The sequence below is a fragment of the Varanus komodoensis genome, unplaced genomic scaffold, assembly GCF_004798865.1.
Source record: "Varanus komodoensis strain SLA01 unplaced genomic scaffold, ASM479886v1 scaffold32, whole genome shotgun sequence".
Lineage (NCBI taxonomy): Eukaryota > Metazoa > Chordata > Lepidosauria > Squamata > Varanidae > Varanus > Varanus komodoensis.
In genome coordinates, this window is record NW_025335798.1 from 15,559,995 (window position 1) to 15,579,734 (window position 19,740).

The 19,740-nt window shown below is 45.0% G+C and overlaps 1 protein-coding gene across 2 annotated transcripts in view; it reads left to right on the forward strand.

Annotated features, from left to right (window-relative positions):
• The first annotated feature begins 308 nt into the window (after positions 1–308).
• Positions 309–19,740, forward strand: part of GPR39 (G protein-coupled receptor 39) — a 160,888-nt gene continuing 141,456 nt past the window's right edge. The window contains exons 1-2 of one of the 2 annotated variants that reach the window (XM_044438355.1): positions 309–346; positions 15,453–16,328. In XM_044438355.1, the coding sequence (XP_044294290.1) occupies positions 325–346; positions 15,453–16,328 (898 nt within the window). In that variant the 5' untranslated portion in view covers positions 309–324. Of the gene's footprint in view, positions 347–15,041; positions 15,176–15,452; positions 16,329–19,740 lie in introns of those variants that run through there. The other variant, XM_044438356.1, reaches the window with a different exon arrangement.

Here is a 19,740-nt window from a genome sequence, read left to right on the forward strand (position 1 = left end):
GAGATCAGCAACTTCTGCTTTCAGCATTGGATAATTACAGTCTGACTTCCCAATTGCTAGATAGAAACAATGGTGGGAGACATCTCCAGGAAAGAGCATTACCATAGAACCTCCTTATGGGTTTCCTGGAAGCATCACTTTGTCTGCTGTTGGAAATGAAATGCCGGAATACATGAGGTTTTTGTCTCCTTTTGCAAGCATTAAAAGATACAAAGGTGAATAGCTCAGAACATTCAGAATGCACCATTGAGCTTTTCAGCAGTTGGAGAGCCTTCTCTTCGTGATGAGTCTGAGGTCTTTACTGTGTGTCTTGTAAGTTTCCAGATGAAAGAAGAGAAAAATCAAGGTAAAATTATTGTCTCTTTCAATTTACTTGAGAATGGTAGACAGAGGAACCAATCAGAACAGGCAGATTAGTGCAACCAATTAGGGTACATTTGCATATGAACAGCACAGCTATTGAGAAACAAATGTGAAGACCATGGAAAATTAATAATCTCTATGAGCCATTGTGAGCCTAGAGATTCCCAAATTGAATGGTAATTGAGAAATAAGTATAGTGTGATTGTATGGATTTGGGTTCCAAGAAGCAATAAACAACAGTGCAATAATACAACTGAGGTGGGGGAATTTACAGGTAGGAGTCGTCATGTCATTATAACCTGGAATGGTGAGAGAACTAAAACTGTAACAGTGCACCCTAAAATAGGATGGCATCTGTCAAATTATGTTAATATTCCCCATTCTGTTTCTAATGGCAACTTTTAAAGACTCAAAAGTATACTTTGACAGGTTGGGCCTTGATGAGATTTACCTCAGAATCTTAAGAAATCAGAGACAATCTACAAGGTACACACAAACATGTACAACAAAGTTGATTTGGAAGGGGTTACAAAGAAAATTGAAGCTGGAAATAAGTCACTAGAGGGTGAAATTTTGAGCACTGGAGTGGAAGAGATGATGAGTACTTTAACTCATCTAATCTAATTTCATTTTTTGACTGGGTAACCCACAAATGGACTGTGGGAATGCTGTGAACATTATCTATCTAAAATTCAGCAAAGCCTTTGGCAAAGAGCCCCACAGAATCCTGATTATCGAAATAGCAAAAAGTGGGCTAGATAGTGCAACCATTAGGTGGAGTCACAACTGGCTGCAAATTGGACTTAAAAGGTGCTCATCAGTGGCATATTCTGGTGCTCGTCAACACTTATATTAATGATTTAGATGAGAAAGTACAAGGAAAGATAATTGAATTTGCAGAAGACATAAAGCTGGGTGGAATAGCAAATACCCTGGAATACAGAGATAAGATACAGGGCAATCTTGATAGCTTGGAACAACAGAACAAAATTCAATAAGGAGAAATGCCAAGTCCTCCATTTACGAACAAGGAGCCAAATGCATTACTCCAAAATGGGGAACACTTGGCTCAACAATACTGCAAATGAGAAGGATCTTGGGTTGTTGTAGATCACAAGACAAATACAAGCCAGACATGTGATACATCCGCAAAAAGGGCAAACACTATTTTGGGCTGCATTTAGCCAAAGTATCACTTCTAAAACACCGGAAGTACTAGTTCCCTTATACTCAGCACTAGTCAGACCTCACTGAGAGTACTGTGTCCACATCTGGCCACCAAAGTTTAAAAAAGACGCAGAAAAGCTGGAAAGGGCATGGAGGAGGGCAAAAAGAATGATTCAGGGACTGGAGGCAAAGCCCTGTGAGGAAGATTGATATGGTTAGGCATTATTTTCTTTCTCTAAATTAATTCAAGTTTCTTAAACTTATCCACCAATGCCTACAGGGGAGTCTGGTGGGCAGGGTGAGTGGGGCAGGTTAGCAGAGGCAGAGCCAAAGGGTCATAAGAGACAAAGCAGAATATTTATTTCCCTTAATTATTAATTCCCCTGATTATTAATTCAGCAACCCATGCCACAGAAACAGAAAACTGAGGCACAACACATGAAAAGGAGCTGGGGAAACCACCAAGCCACACAAAAGTATTCCTTTAGACCCATCTTCTCTTGTGTTGGCCATACTATTGCTTGAATCTCAGAGTTCCTACACTAGGTCTTTGTGAATGCCTTACAAGGAATCTGCCACAGCAGGTCTACTCAAAGAAGCACAGTTCCAGATTGTGCCTTCCTCATCAGAATTAAGCACGGGATTGCTCAGGAGAAAATATGGACATCTATTTCTATGTAATAGTAATGAAAAGTATATCCTCTTGGGAAGCCAGTGGGGATGCTTTGCAAAACACATCCACACAATCGCAATGATGATGATAACGATTAAAAATTTGCAGAGCACAGGGAAAAGCAGCCTTTGGAACACACACAGACACACCAGTCCATTTACATATACCCTAGACCAGGGGTCCTCAAACTTTTTCAATAGGAGGCCAGTTGAAAGGCGGCGGTAACCTGCACGAGCCGGTGAGGTGGGGGTGCCTGGGCATACGGACTGGTGAGGTGGCATCAGGTGTGCGTGGCAGTGGCTCGCTTGCTCAGAGATCTCCCAACGAGTCCAAAACCATCACCTAGCAAGCAAGCAATTGCCTCCCCATGTGCACAGGCCGGATAAATGGGCATGGTGGGCCAGATCCATCCCACGGGCCATAGTTTGAGGACCCATGCCCTAGACCAGTGGTTTTCAACCATCGGTCCATGGACTGGTACTAGTCCAAGAGATATTTGCTGCTGGTCCACGAGGAGAGGGGTCTGCATCCCGCTCATTGTGGACTGGAGTGGGGGGCTGGCTGTGCACCACCACCTCTTCTTCAGTTGGCATTATGTTTGTGGGGGGGGGTGTGCTGGTGCCACGGGTGGAGGGGGGGCAGGAAGGGAAGAGACAGCTCGGTGGGAGCCACGCTGCACTGATTTTGGTGTTTTGTTCTTTTGTTGGAAATTTTGTTGCTCAGTTTCTGGTTGTTTTGGAGAATTTTCACTTTTTTGGTATTGTGCTTGGAAACTAACACACAGACTACAGTGTTACGTTTATGGTGCTTTTCGTTTTTGCATCAGCAGTCCCTGAGGTGGTTTTCCTGTTTTCGCCGGGCCCCAGCTGTGGAAAGGTTGAAAAACGCTGCTCTAGACTATACACATAAACCCAAGGCCAGACCCCACCCCCCCACACACACAAGCATACCCGCCAGCCCTTCAAAGATTAAAGATCAGCCTGCGCCAAGCCAGTTTCTTCTTGCCCTCCCTCTCCAAATGGGGATGCTAGCAGGCTCCAGACCCTTTCTGCTTCAGGGGAGGCCCGGGGGCGAATGTGCAAGTGATCATGCACGCACGCAGTAGTGATTCCGAAGCTGCAGCATGGCCAGGAAGTTCAGACCAACTGTCATAGATAGGTCAGCAGTGCCAACAATAATAATAAAAAAGCCCCTCTCCTTTCCAGCTGTTCAGTGAAGTTGAAAAAGAGACTTAGGGGAAGGGAAAGGGGTATTTCAAGGAGAAGGGTGGGAACTGACTCTAGCCTCCTTTCCCCCTTCACTGACATGCTGCATCGAGGTGGTCAAAAAAGGCCACTCAGCCGATAATGCAGGCAACGACCACCTTCCCCACCCCTCCTCCTCTGCACAGGATGCCTGTAAGCCTCTGAGTTTGGGGGCTTACAGGCATCACAGGAGGCTGGTACCCTGAATGTATGTGCACATTGTGTATTATCTGCCCACACACATATGTCTATCAGTTAATAGCAACAATATGAACTACTAACTTGAGCATATTAATGAGCCATCACTGATCAAAGACATATAAAGATTTGGGGGGAATTTGCACTTTATATTACTTATTTGATGTGTATACCATTTTCATAAAATACATCACTTTTATTCAAATACACACATTAGACTTAAAAATTAAAACTATGAAATAAATTTATCTCTGGAAATAGGCATATGTTTATAGAGGAGCACAGGTTGAAAAACAGAATATTAAAATATTCCACTCAAGATAGCAATGAAAACCATAACAGAAAACTGGCAAAACTTTCCACACAAAGAAAATGTTAAGCTTCTCTGAAGTTTGGGTGCAGTCATAGTTTGGACCCAAGAAGCAGAAGATACTGATCTGAGCTTGAGCAGGTGTCTTATCTCCTTTCTTTGAATCCTCCCTTCTCTTTTATATGACTTTTTAAGAGTGCTTTGAAACATTAATGGTACCTCACATACATTGCAGTATAATTTTATGTCAACCCTGAAGATATTGTTACCCTCATGTTGTTGTAAACTACCCAGAAAACCTTGGCTATTGGTGGTATAGAAATAAATCAAATAGTGGAGATGGAGAAGGGGAAGGAAAACTAAAAAACTAGCTTTCCTAGTGGCGGAGGTGATATTAGAACAAGAAGAGAATTGATTTGCTGCTTCTTTGTGTAGCCATTACACCACACTAGCTTTTAACTTTGACTGGATTGTGCCCTAAAGTTGCTAGTTCTTATAGATATTGGTTATTCCTCAAACAATACATATGAGGCCTTTTATGCCAGTGCAATCATTCTTTATACAGTCCCATATTATTGTTTATTTCCAAATCTGATTTGATCTGGCAGCCCACTGAACTCAGTCCATACTGGTGCTAACAAAAGGGAATGTATACATAATGCAGAGGGAGTCTGCATGCACGTGACCACAGGCTCACTAAACTATTTTATCTCTAGAACAATTTGTGTGTGCTTTACAGCTTTAGTCTACATCAAGTAAGGCAAATGTGTCATTAGAGGAGTTAATGTCGACTGCCCTGTAGGCTACAGGCAGAATGAGATGCCACTGCGAGATCTGCATTGTGTGCAAATGATCTCCATTTTTATGAGCTTTCTGCATTATCTTAATTCCTTGGTTTATATATCACTTTCCTTTCTGATTGATGGCAGCCTGCCAGGAGAGCAGGATACTAATGGAACAAAATCAGTGTTTTATATGCAGTCCCTTCTAGATCACCAGTCCAGGCACATACTTATATTAAGGACTGCAAAGATGCATTTTCAAACTCCCATAGTTTCCTAAGAGTGCAAACAGTTATGGATCCAACTCTTTCTCTCTTTCTTTTCAAAGAAAGGTAGACAAACAGTTCTCTCTCTCTCTCTGTGTGTGTGTGTGTGTGTGTGTGTGTGTGTGTGTGTGTGCGCGCGCGCGCGCGCGCATGCATGTGTGTTTAAATTCAAGGTCTTCCTTGCTTCCCCTGCAACACAGAATGACAACTCAGAGACTAATGGCCCATGAAACCAAACATTAAAATCACCTAGGTGTTTCTAAGTACCCTTTCCTATTAGAGCAATGTAATTCCTTAGTAAAACATGCCTGGGAATTGTCACTAAACCATAGATGTGAAAAGTTTAGATCACACTACTGAATTTATGAACTCATCTCCCTTAACAAAGAGCTCAAAAATAGTGGCCATACTTAAAACTCTGCACATTTGAGCTGGAATCACTGCTAAGTTAACTAGGCTTTGCAATGTGATTTTCCCCCATGGAATTTTATTTTTTTAAGTTGAAAATGTAAGCAATAAAAAAAGAACTGCACATAATTATACAACAAGATCACAAAAGAAGCTCTCCAATGATAATGAAGATAATGAAGTATAGCATGTCCTGGGTATACTTAAGGGACAGCTAGAGAAGATCACTATCTAAGCAAAGACTGGATATATAAACAGCACAGCATATGTTATAAAGTTGTTTAGAGTGTCAGCCCACAGCTAGTAGGCTCAATAATCAGAAGCCTTCTAACCTGGAGGCTGACAATCATCCTACGCGCAGGCAGAGGCAACTTTGACTCCTAGCCCTCCCACCATGTATCACAGGAGTAATTTGGAGGGCTGGGGAAGGAGATGGGCAGAGGCACAGAACAGCTCATATCATTTCCAGTCTCCTCAAACACTCCCTTTTCCCCCTCTCTGAGGTTGCCTTCCCAACTCAGAGAGCAGCTAGCAGGTTCTTTCTTGCACTGTCTGTCAGCAGGAAGGGGCCTAGCTCACTGATTCCCCACACAAAGTTGGAGCACTACTGTAACCTCAAATCTTTGTTCCATTTAAAGCTATAAAATGTGTGTGGGCAAAAACACAGGCACCTGTACTTGATTGAAATTTGATCAGGAGTTTAAGGGCTTCCACCTAGGAAACAAATGGAAATCAAACAGTTAAAACATCTCTCTCTTAAGGGTTTTCTTGCTTAGTTTTTACCAAGTAGGTTTTTATATGATCATAATCAGCCAAAAGTTGTCAGTTCACTGCAATTTAGACACTTGCTCGGGAGACTTCCAATTACATGCTGTGCATTTTTCATTCTCCTGCCCTAATCCCCAAAGAGCCGGCTCCCTTTTCCCTTCCAGAATGAGAATCCTGAGCCTAGAGCAACTGATGGAGTGTGAAATATTCAGCAGGTGCTGCTTTGTCATTATTTTGTTCTGGTGTAAGCAAAAGCAACACCTGTGGATTTTCTCACTGAGAAAAATGTGATTCCATGGAGGAGGAGGAAGGCAACTGTCCTCAGGGTAGGTAACAGAATTTCTAGATTCCAGTTAGCTAAATTCCAGTTAGCTCCCGCTGCCTCATAGACCAGCCTGAGTGACTCTGTGATATCAGAAAATTAAATAGTGCAACCTGGACAGTCACACTATGTTCCACTGTGCTTGCACAATATTGTTTGGAAACTATTTGGGTGAACCACAGAAATCATGAGAGATTGAGGGCAGAAGGTAAACTCTAAAGCTGCAGCGGTCTGTATATGACAACCCATAATAAATTGCATTTAGTGAGGGAGAAATGCTTTATCCCTAATATAGCAATCTTATTAACAATTATCTGTACCTGAAGCCTAATACTATAGGTAAATAATTTGCTGAGCAGAGAATTGTAGCACAGGAATTTGCATATTTTGAGATAGAATTAACATAATTCACATTATTGTTGCATGAGCATGGTAGGATGATTGCAGTGCCGATTGCCTTTTGCTTCTCAGTTTTCAGTGATACAACGTGCCTTAAATTGAAGCTGATTATTGACTGAGATTCCAGTGTATGCTCCTTCAGGTTCACTAATTTAAAAAGTTGCTATCAAATCCTATGCAAAGCCATCCATAGTTCATCTACAATCCTGTACCCACTTACCTGGGAGCAAATACCACAGAATTTGATGGGGCTTACTTTTGAGGAAACCTGTGGAGGTGTGTGCTTTGAAATTGACTGAAATTGGTGGGTTTAAGCCCATCTGGGTTTGCATCTGGCCTTGACGAGAGCTTTACCTGAAACAACGATTCCCCCAACACTGGAAAGCACAGCAAGCCTTTTCCCATGCCAACTATATCATTCCTAACAGCAAAAGCAGGTAGAAAGACCTGCTTGGACAGAATGACTGCATGAGAGCTCGCCCTTCGGGAAGAAGGACGCACTGCCATATTTTGTGGCAGGTCTCACTTTTCAGCCACTGTGGTGCCAGTGTACTTCCAGGTCGAATATGGTCAGAACTCCTGCATCTCCAACTGCTGTGCAGAACGAAGACTAGCAACGGGTGTAGCTGCACATACTGAATCCCCCCATTCTTCCAAACAATTGAGGGGGAAGGAGCCCTTTCTTCTTCTGCATCTGACTGCCCTGGCGCTGATGGCCAGCCATGCTCAGCCACACGAGTTTGGGCCCTCCAAAAAATCACTGAACTTTTGTTACAACATTTCTTTATCCCTTCTTATGCAACTTTTGGGAGAAAATAGTATTCGGTGCAAATGCCTTAGCTCAGGGGTAAGGAATCTTTTTCAGCTTGAGGACCTAATTCAATTTTGGAGAAGCTCTTGGGGGCCCAGTGATGGGTAGGATGGCAAAGTGGGTGGAGACCAAAATGCAAAACTGTATTTTTTATTCTAAGTGATTTTAAATTAATCATTATAATAGACATGCATAGATTAGTATAGATCCCTATCAATGAATGCACAGGAAATGCATATATGTGAGCACACAAGGGACCGCTCAGTTTGAAAGTACCAAAAGGCACATGTGCTCCTTGCTCCACCAATTCCCTCAACCCTCCTTTAACACAAAGGCAGCTAACAGTTAGCGTTGCAATGCAGTGACTCCACTCCAAGTGAGGAGGAGGGAAGAGGGAAGGAACATTCCTTCTCAACACAGCACAGCCAAGGACTGGAGCAGGCCCTGATACATCTGTGGGTTGCAGTTCATGTATCCTTTGCTCTCAGGATTAATTAAAAATGATGCATATTTTCCTATAACTTGTCTCCTCTTATGAAGACAGCATACTGCCTTCATGTGCTGTGGCCTGGGGGAATTAGCAAATGCACAAATTCCTCTCTTTCTGGGAAGGAGAAATGTTTATAATACAGTATGATTGCTTTTAAGCTAATATAGTAAACAACATGTTGTTGGTGTTGATTTTAAAATAATCATTATGGTAAAGACAGTCACACACACAATCTTCTTGGGGGACCTTCCTTCCATCCTAACTCCCTCCTCCAGCTCCAGTAACTGGCAGATTTAGGGGGTCCCCCCCCAAACAACTCAGTCATGCATCTTTAGTCATTCTTCACACTTTTATAAAGTAAAATGAAGTGAAAGAAAATTGGGCAATAATATAAAGCTTCTCTGAGCAGAACCAATTTGAATTATCAAGCATATGAATGAGGACTAGGGCAACATGGAAGCAGTTCAAAACTTGGAAGGGAGTCCCGCAGCCACAATTAGGACTGCATAATTATCAACTGGAGCTGGTGGTAATGACTTGACACCTTTGGACATTGTGCGGTTTTGGGTGGGAAGATAACCACACTGACTATCCAATGGTAACTTTACTTTTTATCTTTCTGCTTCATCCTTAGTAAGAGATAAAAGCCAAGCTAACCTTCTCCAATTATAAACATTTTTAATTTGGAACTTGTTCTGAGATTTCTAGCTTAGATTAGCAATGCTGTCCTACACATGTTTACTTAAATGTAAGTCCCACTATGTTCAGCAGTGCTTCCTCCCTAGTAAATCAGGATTGTAGCCTTATCTATGTGCTAGCAGGCTTAAAGTTTATAATTATTCCCAGGGAGGGGTGGGAGAAACTTAACAGCAAATGCTGATGGCACACACACTGATCTATATATGCAAATCCACCATTTTTTTCTGGGAGGCTATCATGACAACATCTTTGTGTCATATTTAGAAAGTAAAAATATGCAGTGTATTACATTTTCCTCTGGACTCAGAGAGATAAACATGATTAGGACTTATCTATATTATTTCTGTTATCTAATAAGTAAGAAACAGGAAATGCACAATTAACTTGTTTCTACATGGTTTTTCTTCCACGTGGTCTGGATATATAATCGTAAATTTTGGAAATTATCAAGTTTGCCCTCTTTGTGGCCATCACATATTTAGTGCATCTGATTTTGCTTCTAATGAGCCTCTCAGCAGTAGTGTCACTTCTGGCTGAGCATTCTTGAGCGTGCTTCTGGTGCTTTGTAGCATTTCATAAAACACATTTCCAGCCCATAAAGAGAGTATTATCCAGTCTTGTACTTGCATGCTGGCCACAGGTGAGCAGGAATGCTGGTAGCATGTTGGTAGGTGAGAAGGTTGGTGGAGGAGCCAGAGTGCTCTGTCTCTTCCTTGTTCCACCCAGGTTTAAAAAAGCGGCTCTTTCGCTCTCCTTTTCCAGCCCAAATCAAGCTAGGACTTGGTGTGTAGAAACATAGAAACAGAGTGAGTCAGAAGGGGCCTTCCGGGCCATCTAGTCTGACCTCTGGCACCAGCCGGCTTCGTTCACAACATGCCCACTATGTGGATGTCCAGCCTATCCTTGAGCACCCGCACTGATGGGGCCTCAGCGACCTCTCGTGGAAGCCCATTCCACACCCTTGGGGTCCTAACTGTCAGGAAGTGCTTCCTGGCATCCACATGGAACCTCGGTTCCCTGAGCTTTGCTCCATTGGAGCGCGTCCTGCCTTCCTCTGCAAGGGAGAACAGGTCTCTACTCTTCTTCATGTGACATCCCCTCACATACCTGTATGTCGCCAACATATCCCCTCTTCTCCAGGCTGAAGAGACCCAGTTCCCTCAGTCTCGCCTCATACGGCATCCCCTGCAAACCAGCCACCAACCTTGTGGCCCTACGCTGCACTGACTCCAACCTGGATATATCCTTTCTGTAATGAGGGGCCCAAAACTGAACACAATACTCCAGTTGCGGGCGCACCAGAGTCGTGTAGAGTGGTAGTAATACCTCTCTTGATCTAGAAGCCACACTTCTGGCTATGCAACCAAGGGTGGCGTTCGCCCTCTTGACCACCGCATCACACTGCTGACTCATGTTTAGCCTGCAGTCAACCAGCACCCCAAGGTCCCTTTCACAAGTGCTGCTCTCCAGCCACTTGTCACCTAACCTGTACTTATGACAGCTATTCCTATGCCCCAAGTGCAAGACCGTGCACTTATCCACATTAAACGCCATCCTGTTGTCCCCAGCCCTCTTCCATAGTCTGTCCAGAGACTTTTGGATCTGGAGTACCTGCTCTTCAGTTGTGGCCACTGCTCCAGTTTTAGTGTCATCTGCGAATTTGATCAGCAGACTGTTCACCCCTTCTTCCATGTTGTTAATGAAAAGATTAAACAGGATCAGCCCCAGGACAGAGCCCTGGGGGACCCTGCTTGTCACTGGCCGCCATCCCAATGATTCCCCACTAATGGTTACCTTCTGCTTTCGGTCAGTCAACCATGCCCTAATCCACTGGACAGTGCTTTGGTGTATCCCAAAACTCCTCAGTTTCTCCACTACGATATCATGGGGCACTTTATCAAAGGCCTTGCTGAAATCCAGGTATACCACATCCACTGCATCCCCTCCATCTAGCCATCTCGAAACCTTGTCATAGAATTCCACAAGGTTTGTCTGGCAGGACCTGTTTTTGTGGAAGCCATGTTGTGTGGCTGTCAGCCACCCTTCCCTATCTAGCATCACTAGATCTCTCTCTATTATGAGCCTTTCCATTGTTTTTCCTACAATGGACATAAGGTTAACCGGTCTATAATTCCCCATGTCCTTTCTACTACCCTTTTTGAAAATTGGGACCACTGATGCCACCCTTCAGTCCTCTGGAACTTCACCCGTTCTCCACGAGGTCTCAAAAATGGAGTCCAGCGGGCGTGAGAGAGCCCCTGCCAACTCTCTCTTGGGTGTAACCCGTCAGGGCCTGGGACCTTTGTAATGTCCAATGCCCTGAGGAGCCCCTCGACTTCAAGGGGGGCGACTTTAATCTGTGTCCCTAAGTCCCCAGCCTCATCTAATCTCCTATGCGGATATCCCCCGTCCTGCTTTGGGGAGAACACATAGTCATTTAGCATCTGTGCCTGTTCCCTCATATCAGTCACTGGATCTCCTTCCTCCTTATTTAGTGGTCCCACCACTTATCTCCCCTTCCTATTTACATGCTGAAAGAACCCCTTTTTGTTGCTCTTGATATTCTTGGCAAGTCTTAGCTCGTAATTAGCCTTAGCCTTGCGAAGAATCCTTCTGCAACGGGCCTCCTCCTCCCGGTACACCCTTTTGTCTATTTCCCCCAGTACCCATTTCCTACGGAAGTTCCTCTTTCATCTAATCCCTCTAACCACCTCCTTTTGCATCCATGGCGGCACTCTCCTCCGCCTCCCCACCTTACTGACTAGAGGTATCATCAAGGCTTGCGCCTCCAAAACCTCCCTTTTGAGTGCTATCCACCCCTCCTCAACTCGCTTACCTTCCAGTAACCTATCCCAGGAGACTTTCCCCAGTCTGGCCTTCAGTTGGCCGAAGTTGGCCCTCTTGAAGTCTCTGCTTCTAGTGCTCGACCTGCTGCCCGTCCGCAGTCCCTTGATCTCAAAGCAAAGGATGGTGTGATCACTCACATCCAGAGCTCCCCTAATCTGTACTTCACCTCAGCTCCTCCCTATTGGTCAAGACCAAGCCTCTCGGACCCTCTGTGTGAAAAACCCTCCCTCTATAGCTTCTAGGAAGCGACGTGACCTGGCTGTCACCGCCGAGTGAGTCTCCCAAATAATATCCGGGAGACTGAAATCTCCCATAATTACTGTGTCTCTCTCCCGAGATATCCTTAGAATCTGGCCTGTCAGGACATCATCCAGGGTCTCAAGTTGACCTGGAGGGTGATAACATACCCCCACTGTCAGGTCTCTTTCCCTGTCAAAAGCCCTAAGTTTCACCCAGACTGCCTCTACCAAATCCCCATCTGTGCTGCATTCTATCTCACTGCATCCTATTCCTTCCCTGATGTATAAAGCCATGCCCCCACCTCTCTTTCCCTTCCTGTGCTTTCTAAAAAGGTGATACCCTTCTATGTTCACATTCCAGACTTGCCTTTCATCCCACCAAGTTTCTGTGATTCCAACCAGATCATACCCTCCTATTCCCAGGAGAGCTTCAAGCTCTTCCTGCTTATTACCCATGCTCCTAGCATTGCTGTACATGCACCTCAACTCCTTCCCACCGCTTCTCTTCCTTGGAGTTCCCAGCCTCCTCCTTCCTCCCATCCTCCCTGATACCTGGCCCCTCTCCGTAGGAGTCCTGTCAGTCCCTGCAGTATCTCTAAAACCCTGCTCCCAGAGCCCTGATCCTCCCCCCACACTTGTCCAGTGCAGACATGTTACTGGGGGGCCTGAACCCCCCCCCCCCGGCTCAGTTTAAAGTCTTCCAGATGAAACTTGCTAGAGCATCTCCAAAGGACCTTTCCCCCCTCCTCGTGAGGTGTAACCCGTCCCTTGCCAGAAGTTCATTGGCAAGAAAACAAGTGCTGTGGTCGAGGAACCCGAAGCGTTCCTTCTGGCACCACACCCTAAGCCAGTTGTTCACCTTGGAGGCCCTCCTGTCCCGTCCTGGCCCAAATCCTCGGACAGGTAAGATTGATGAGAAGGTCACTTGGGCCTTCAGCTCCCTGAGTTTCTTCCCCAAGGCCTCAAAGTCCCTGGTGGTCCCAACCACACCCTGCCTGGCCACATCGTTTGTGCCCACATGGATCACCAGGAGCGACTGGTGACCCCAGAGCGAACAAGACGCTCCACTCTGTCCTTCACATGCCGGATGCGTGTGCCCAGCAGGCAGCAAACCTCCCTTGTCTCCAGGTTGGGGCAGCACACTGCCGCCTCAGTGCCCCTCAGCAGGGAGTCCCCAACAACAATCACCCACCGCCGTACCTTCCCGGTGCTGGTGGGCGGCCGTGCCCTGGCCCTCGCCTCTCCTGCAGCAGCCCCCTTGCTGTCTGACATCCCAGGCTGGGGTCCTGCTGGTCCCCCGAGGCCTCATCAGCCCCAGCCTCCCCAAGTGGAGAGAACCTGTTTCCCAGCTCCAGATTGGTGCCAGGAGAAGGAGGAGGCCGTGCTGGCCTCCTCCTCCTGTGGGTGACATACCTCCATGTCTTCGCAGCTGCTCCTCCCGTGGTCTCTCCCTCAACCCTCTGTCCAGAGGGGGACTGCTCCGGGGGGGCCTGGAGAGCTCTCTCAGCCCTCAGGCACCTCACCTCCTCTTCTAGCAGGGTCACCATCTTGCACCGAGGGCAAGTGTATCCCTGCCTCTCCTGGGGGAGAAGGGCGAACATATTGCAGCTGTCGCAGCAGCAGCAACACCCGTGACTCCCGCCAAGGCCATCTCCTGGTCTGCCATCGGTGTAGGGGTGGGAGTATGCCCAGTTACAAGGCCCTTACAATCTGTACAGACAAAAGGGAAGGTACTGGAGGTAAGCAGAAGAATTAGCTTGAAACCTGAACAGATGTAGTCGCAACTACCATTACGACACCTAATATTTATCGATTTATTAATTCTGTGGAGGATGGTGGCTCCAGGGTCAATGGGGCCATGAATGCCCCCCTGAGCTCTGCTTCAGCACCACTGATTGCTTCCTAAAAATGCACAGTGAAACTCAGAGGGTATGTACCACTAACCTCCACTGCATTCATTTATTCATTCAGCATTATTTTAGGCTTTAAGGATAGAACTTTCTCAAAATGATGTGCAGATTAGAAAGTACAAAATTATGCAAATAAGCAGTAAATGTATAAACTGGAAAATACTGTAGGAACAGGTACTGTCAATAAAAACCTGCAGCCTACAGATGTGGAAAGGCCAAACAAGTCAAATAGGCCTTCAGGGTCAACCTGCGCACAAACCTCTGGCGAAAGCAGGTCCCGCAGGTGCTGGGCTCCCCCAGAAAAGACCCTGTTCCCTCAGTTCACCAGGCTAATGATCCTTGATGGTAGGCATGTGAGAAGACTTACTGGGAGAATTCAAGGGGGCGGTTTAAAGGGACAGAGCCTCCATACTGTGCAGTAGCTGCTTCCTCTCCCCTATAATGTTAGCATTATAATGACGTGTAGGATCTCCCACTTTTTCCCGATTTAGCTTTTTGCCTTTGAGAACTGTGCCACAGGCATATGACAGTTCCCACTGACTGCATCGGTGTACTGTGGGAAGCTTCATTGGTTGATTTCTTTGCAACATCACGAAGATGTTGCAACTTCAAACACCAAAATATGACACATAGCAATCACCAGTCATTGCCCCATAAGTTTTTTTTTTTTCATCCAGCCCCACATTTTGAACAGGGTTATGTCCCACCTGAGATTTGAAGTGTTCCTCTTTTCTTTCTCTCTGCTACTAACTGAGAATAAATATGTAATTGTTCCTGCAGAAAAGAGAAGCAAATTTAAACCCATTGCTGAAGAAAACTGGTAGCACTTTTTTCCCACACCTGAAACAGACAACAAGGAGGAGGAGGGCTAAATCAAACATTGCGCTGAGTAAAGCACGCAGCTTCCTTCTACAATAGCCACACCTTTCTTTCAGGTTTCACGTAACAGTTCTAAGAAGTAGCCAGGAAGAGGAAGGGAACCCTGCCAGCTTATATTAGCCAAGGGCTGCCTCATTCCTTTTCTATAGCCTTATCATCTCAATCACTGACCACATCCCTTCTGGAGCTCAGCCACAAGTTAATGTTTTATGAAACTAGTTGCCTTTCACCACAGGAAACATGCTAGAAGTGGCTGAGACGGCCAGACCATAGAGGAAGCTGAGGGGTTTAGCTTTCCATTAGAGAGATTTGGAGACATTCTAGAGGACGAACTGAGAAACAAGGACCGAGAACTAAACAGGAAGAAGGAAACAACTTTCTTTCCAGATCTAAAAAAAAGGTGAAGAGCTCCTCTCCCCTTCCCTCCCTTCCTCACTCTACTAATTTGATGGGGTTGGTGCTGATTCAGGCAAAATGGAAAAGTGGCTCTTTCTACTGGTGTGTATGTGAGACAGTATTGTGGGATCTGCAGTCCTAGACACAATTACATTGAACTGAGCCCCCTCAAATTTGGCAGGAACAAGGGTGGGCTAAATGCATTGCAAAGTGACTGGAACAATTACATGTTCTGACTTCCTCCCCCCCCCCCCCCCCCCGCTCCTTATTTCTGTAATTAGTTCTGCTCATGGCGACAGAAGATGTTCAGCTGGATTGTTGGGATATAATTGATGACAGCCACGTTAAGGAATTTGAAGTAGCTCAATGGATCAAGATCACCCTTGCGTTTCTGTACACCGTCATCTTTGTGGCAGGTATCTTGGGCAATAGTCTCACTATCCACACTACCAAGGTGTTGCAGAAGAAAGCCTACTTGCAGAAAGAAGTTGCAGACCACATGGTGAGTCTGGCATGCTCGGATCTGTTGGTCATCTTGCTGGGGATGCCCGTCGAGTTCTTCAGCGTGATATGGAACCCTTTCTCGACCCCGAAAGGCGACCTGGCTTGCAAGCTGTACTGCTTCCTCTTTGAAGCCTGCAGCTATGCTACGGTGCTGCACGTGGCCACCCTGAGCTTCGAAAGATACATTGCCATCTGCCACCCGTTCAAGTTCAAAGCTGCTTCTAGGCGCTGCAAAGTGAAAATCCTCATCGCTTTTGTTTGGCTGACGTCTGTAGTGGTGGCTCTGCCACTGCTCTTTGCAATGGGCACAGAGTACCCCCTGGAAACCATCCAGGGCCATCGAGGGCTGGTCTCCTGCAGCAGATCCAAGGCACGGCACCATTTGCCTGACTTCAGGTTCAACGTGACCGTGTGCACCAGCTTGGCTTCCAAATGGAAAGTCTACCAGTCGAGCATCTTCACTGCCTTCATTGTGTATATTGTGATCTTGGTATCCGTGGCTTTCATGTGCCGGAAAATGATGAAAGCCCTAACAATCCACAACCAAGGTACCTTGGCAGTGAGAGGGGAGAGAGAAAGCCACCATCAATATCTGAGGAAAACTGAGAACCTTGAAGGCAGAAGTCCTAGGAAACAGACGATTATCTTCCTAGGTAAGATCATACTGGGATGACAGGAGATTGGTGTGTGTGTGGGGGAGGGGTGCTAGTGCTGGTGCAGAAGGAAATTGTACTGTGCAGCTCAGCTACAGGGAGAGATGAATGCCCATGTTAAGATTGGCTCAAGAAGAAATGACAGGAAGAATTCCATAGTTTTTGAATCCTTAGCATGCCGCCATTCCCTGTTCATTATGGAAATAATTCTGCTTAGCAGAAAGCAAGTGGCTCACATAAATTGTATGAAACCTGTGTAGTGGTGATATTAAAGTAAGCATTAGTGCCCTCAAAATGTATATTTGAGAGGAATGGTTTTCATTTCAGCTGCATTTCCCTTTTCTTTATGCACAGAACCAAATGGCTATGCTTATTTAGAGAGAGCCTTTTTTATTGAAATGCTTCAGTTTTAAAACCAAATGCGCTGCTTTCGTAGAATGTGAGAATTTTGCATAACTTAAATTAAGAAAGGCAAGCCTAAATTTCAATTTTCTTTCAGTAGTCAGGCAGCTTGATAAGATCTTGTTCTTCCCCCAGCACCCATTTTTAGACAGATGAAAGTAGTTTTCTGCTTTCTGGTCCACCAAAATGTTCTATGTAGTCCAAAGTGGGGGAAGGATGGGATGGAGTTCAGAAGAATCAAAATATGTTTGTTTTTTTATGTTCAGGCCTTGCTGAATAGGATCAGTGATTCTTTGAAAAGCACATCCTTGCAGTGAAACTAGATGTAAATCCCAATTGTGTTCAATTGTCCCAAGAAAGTGAAATCCTATGCTTTGTAAACTCCTACGTCTGTCAAGATTGCAGAGACTTGTTTCTGAAGAAACATGCCAGAATGCTGGTTAAAAGCTTAAGTGTTTTCTTAAAGAAATAGATGTGTATGTTTAATCTTGGGTTTTGCAAAATTCAGATGCTGCCCAGGTCTGTCTTTTCCAAAACTAATCCTGAAGTGTGTGTTTAGGGATGCCACCTTCTTTTACTAGCCCTGTTCCAGTGGCTTTAACAGAAACCATAGCAAGTGAAACTTCCTTGGCATCAGAGAAAGATCTGTTTTACAGTGAGCCAGTCCCACATGCGTTTTTGGAGCTGCTGCTCTGTTTGCATGGAATTGACATTGCTCCCACATATAAATTAAGCCATGCTAAGCTATCGGGTCGGGCAAACCAGGTAAAAAAGATGGCAACCTTTCTTTCCACTTACCTCAAACCTGCTTTTTTGGGGGGAGGGGGGATAGTCTCGATAACTATGAGTTACATAACTATGTGATGTGATCTTATGGATGCTCTTGCCTTTCTTTTCTATTCTTTTCTTTTTCTTGCAAGCATATTAAAGACTACTAGCCTGGGAATTATGTTTGATTCTGATATGTCTAGCTGCATTTTTCAGGCTAAACCTAATCAAGTTGTCATCTCAATGTCCTGAGAATCTTTCCAGGCTGTGATCCATGTAGGCACAGCAGCTTGTTGAGGCTTCTTAGCTGTGCTTTTCATCATGTTCTGCTTCAATTGCTGCAATTCCTCGTTTTTGTGGGCTTCCTTCATACAACTGCGAGCGCTGCAATAAATGAAACAGCTAGCATATGAATGTGTACCCAGTCAAGCCAGAGGGTCTTCTTTTTTTATTGATTTTGAGGGACTTGGTGGATATTTGGAGGTGAGAGATGAGTAAAGAGTGCACAGAGAACAATTTAAATGCCTACATAAATAAATAATAATTGTTACCTATGCTTTTCTACTGAATTGTGCTTTTGCTATGATCAATGCAGCCCAGCCAGTTGCTTGTCAACAGGGTGAATTTTGCAGATGTAGGCAATGTCAGTGCTGGTTGTAGCTCAGAAGAGATTGCACTGGGGAGGCCCTGATAAGTTTTGAACAGTAAATGGGCACTAGGGATGCTGCATGGTCAGAGGAAAAAGAAAGTGTGTGATCAGAGGAAGGGGAAAAAGCTGGTGTGTTTGTCCATGCTAGTGGACAGTGTCAGAAATAAGGGATCAGGAGCAGCTTGTAGATTATCAATGTGCTTTTGGGTCTCTTTTTCATTCTGAAAGTAAATTTCCAATCCTCATGGTTGTGGAAGGAGGTTTGATAATATTACAGATAGTGCTCTACAGTAAACTGACCCAGTTTGGCACAGAAACTAAGCAAAAACAGCATACTTCTGCTATTAACATAAGCTAGAATCATTACAGTAAAAATTTATAAAACACCTCCAACACACTTAACATACATTATCTTAGCAATTATCATAAGGTAAGTCAGTATTATCTCTATATTGGAAGTACTGGTTTAGGAGTTGCCATCCCAGGCAGGTGGGAATTGTCACATGGAGGGGCTCCAGGCTGGAGAAGACCAGTCTGGAGGGGAGTAAGTTACCCACCCCTGTTCCACTGCTTCGGTTTGTAGCAGCCACTGTGGCCAGAAGTCCCATGGCCTGCGAAGCTGCTCTCTCATCTGCTTCTCACCCAAGGACACTGCAGAGCGCTTCGTGGAATTGAACCATTTCAGCTAATCCGTGGGCTTCCAGAATGTACCATTTGGGGGGGGGGGGCACATTATCTTGCCATCTGTTGGGCCACGCTTGCTTCCTTTGCACAGAAAACAAGACATGGGCATTCTTCAACAGGGCAGGGTGCAGATTCTGAACTATAGCCTCAGTTTTGTCCCTCAGCTCTTGCATGGTAAGCAAAGCATAGCCATCTGGCAAGAGTATTGCCAGTATTTTAAACACCCTCACAACCAGAAAATGTAATGCTGTGATTCTGGCGGCCGAACAGGACGTGCCTGTTTGCTTCCAGTAAAGAGGGGCCTTAAGAGCTCTGTCATCTCCAGCTGGTCCTGTATGCTAAATGTGCTGCATGTGACCAAAACTACCTCTTGGCCTGTCAGTATCTGAGTCTACTAGGTAACCTTGTTCCTCTCCAGTTGAAAAAAATAGTTGGCTTGATGGGAAGAAGCAAAAAGAAGGCATTTCCTGGCTCCTCTCCAGTGCTCCCCACCACCTCTTTGACTGCCAAGACCTTTCCATTTATGTTTTCAAGCTCGTGTGCTGACGGGCTTGGAGTTAAGGGTTTGGTGTGCTTTTCCTCAGCAGCTTCTGTGCTGTATTTCAAACGGCTCTTTAATATGAGTCTTGCTAATTAACTTAGGTTAGAAAGTAAATTAATGAACAGAAGACAGAAATCATGGCTTGCATCCATGAGAATAATAGGTTTGAAGTTGTGGCTTTCATAAGAATTATGCTTTAGGGTGTTTTTAACCCAGGCAGAAGGAACAGATACATTGTTTACAAATGGCTGGATTTAAATATTGTGATGTAGCATTCCTGTTTGTATTTCATTTAACAGATGGGCCAAATTAAAACAAATATTTGCTCATTCGGAATGTATTTCACATTTAATGTGAAATGTAAATGA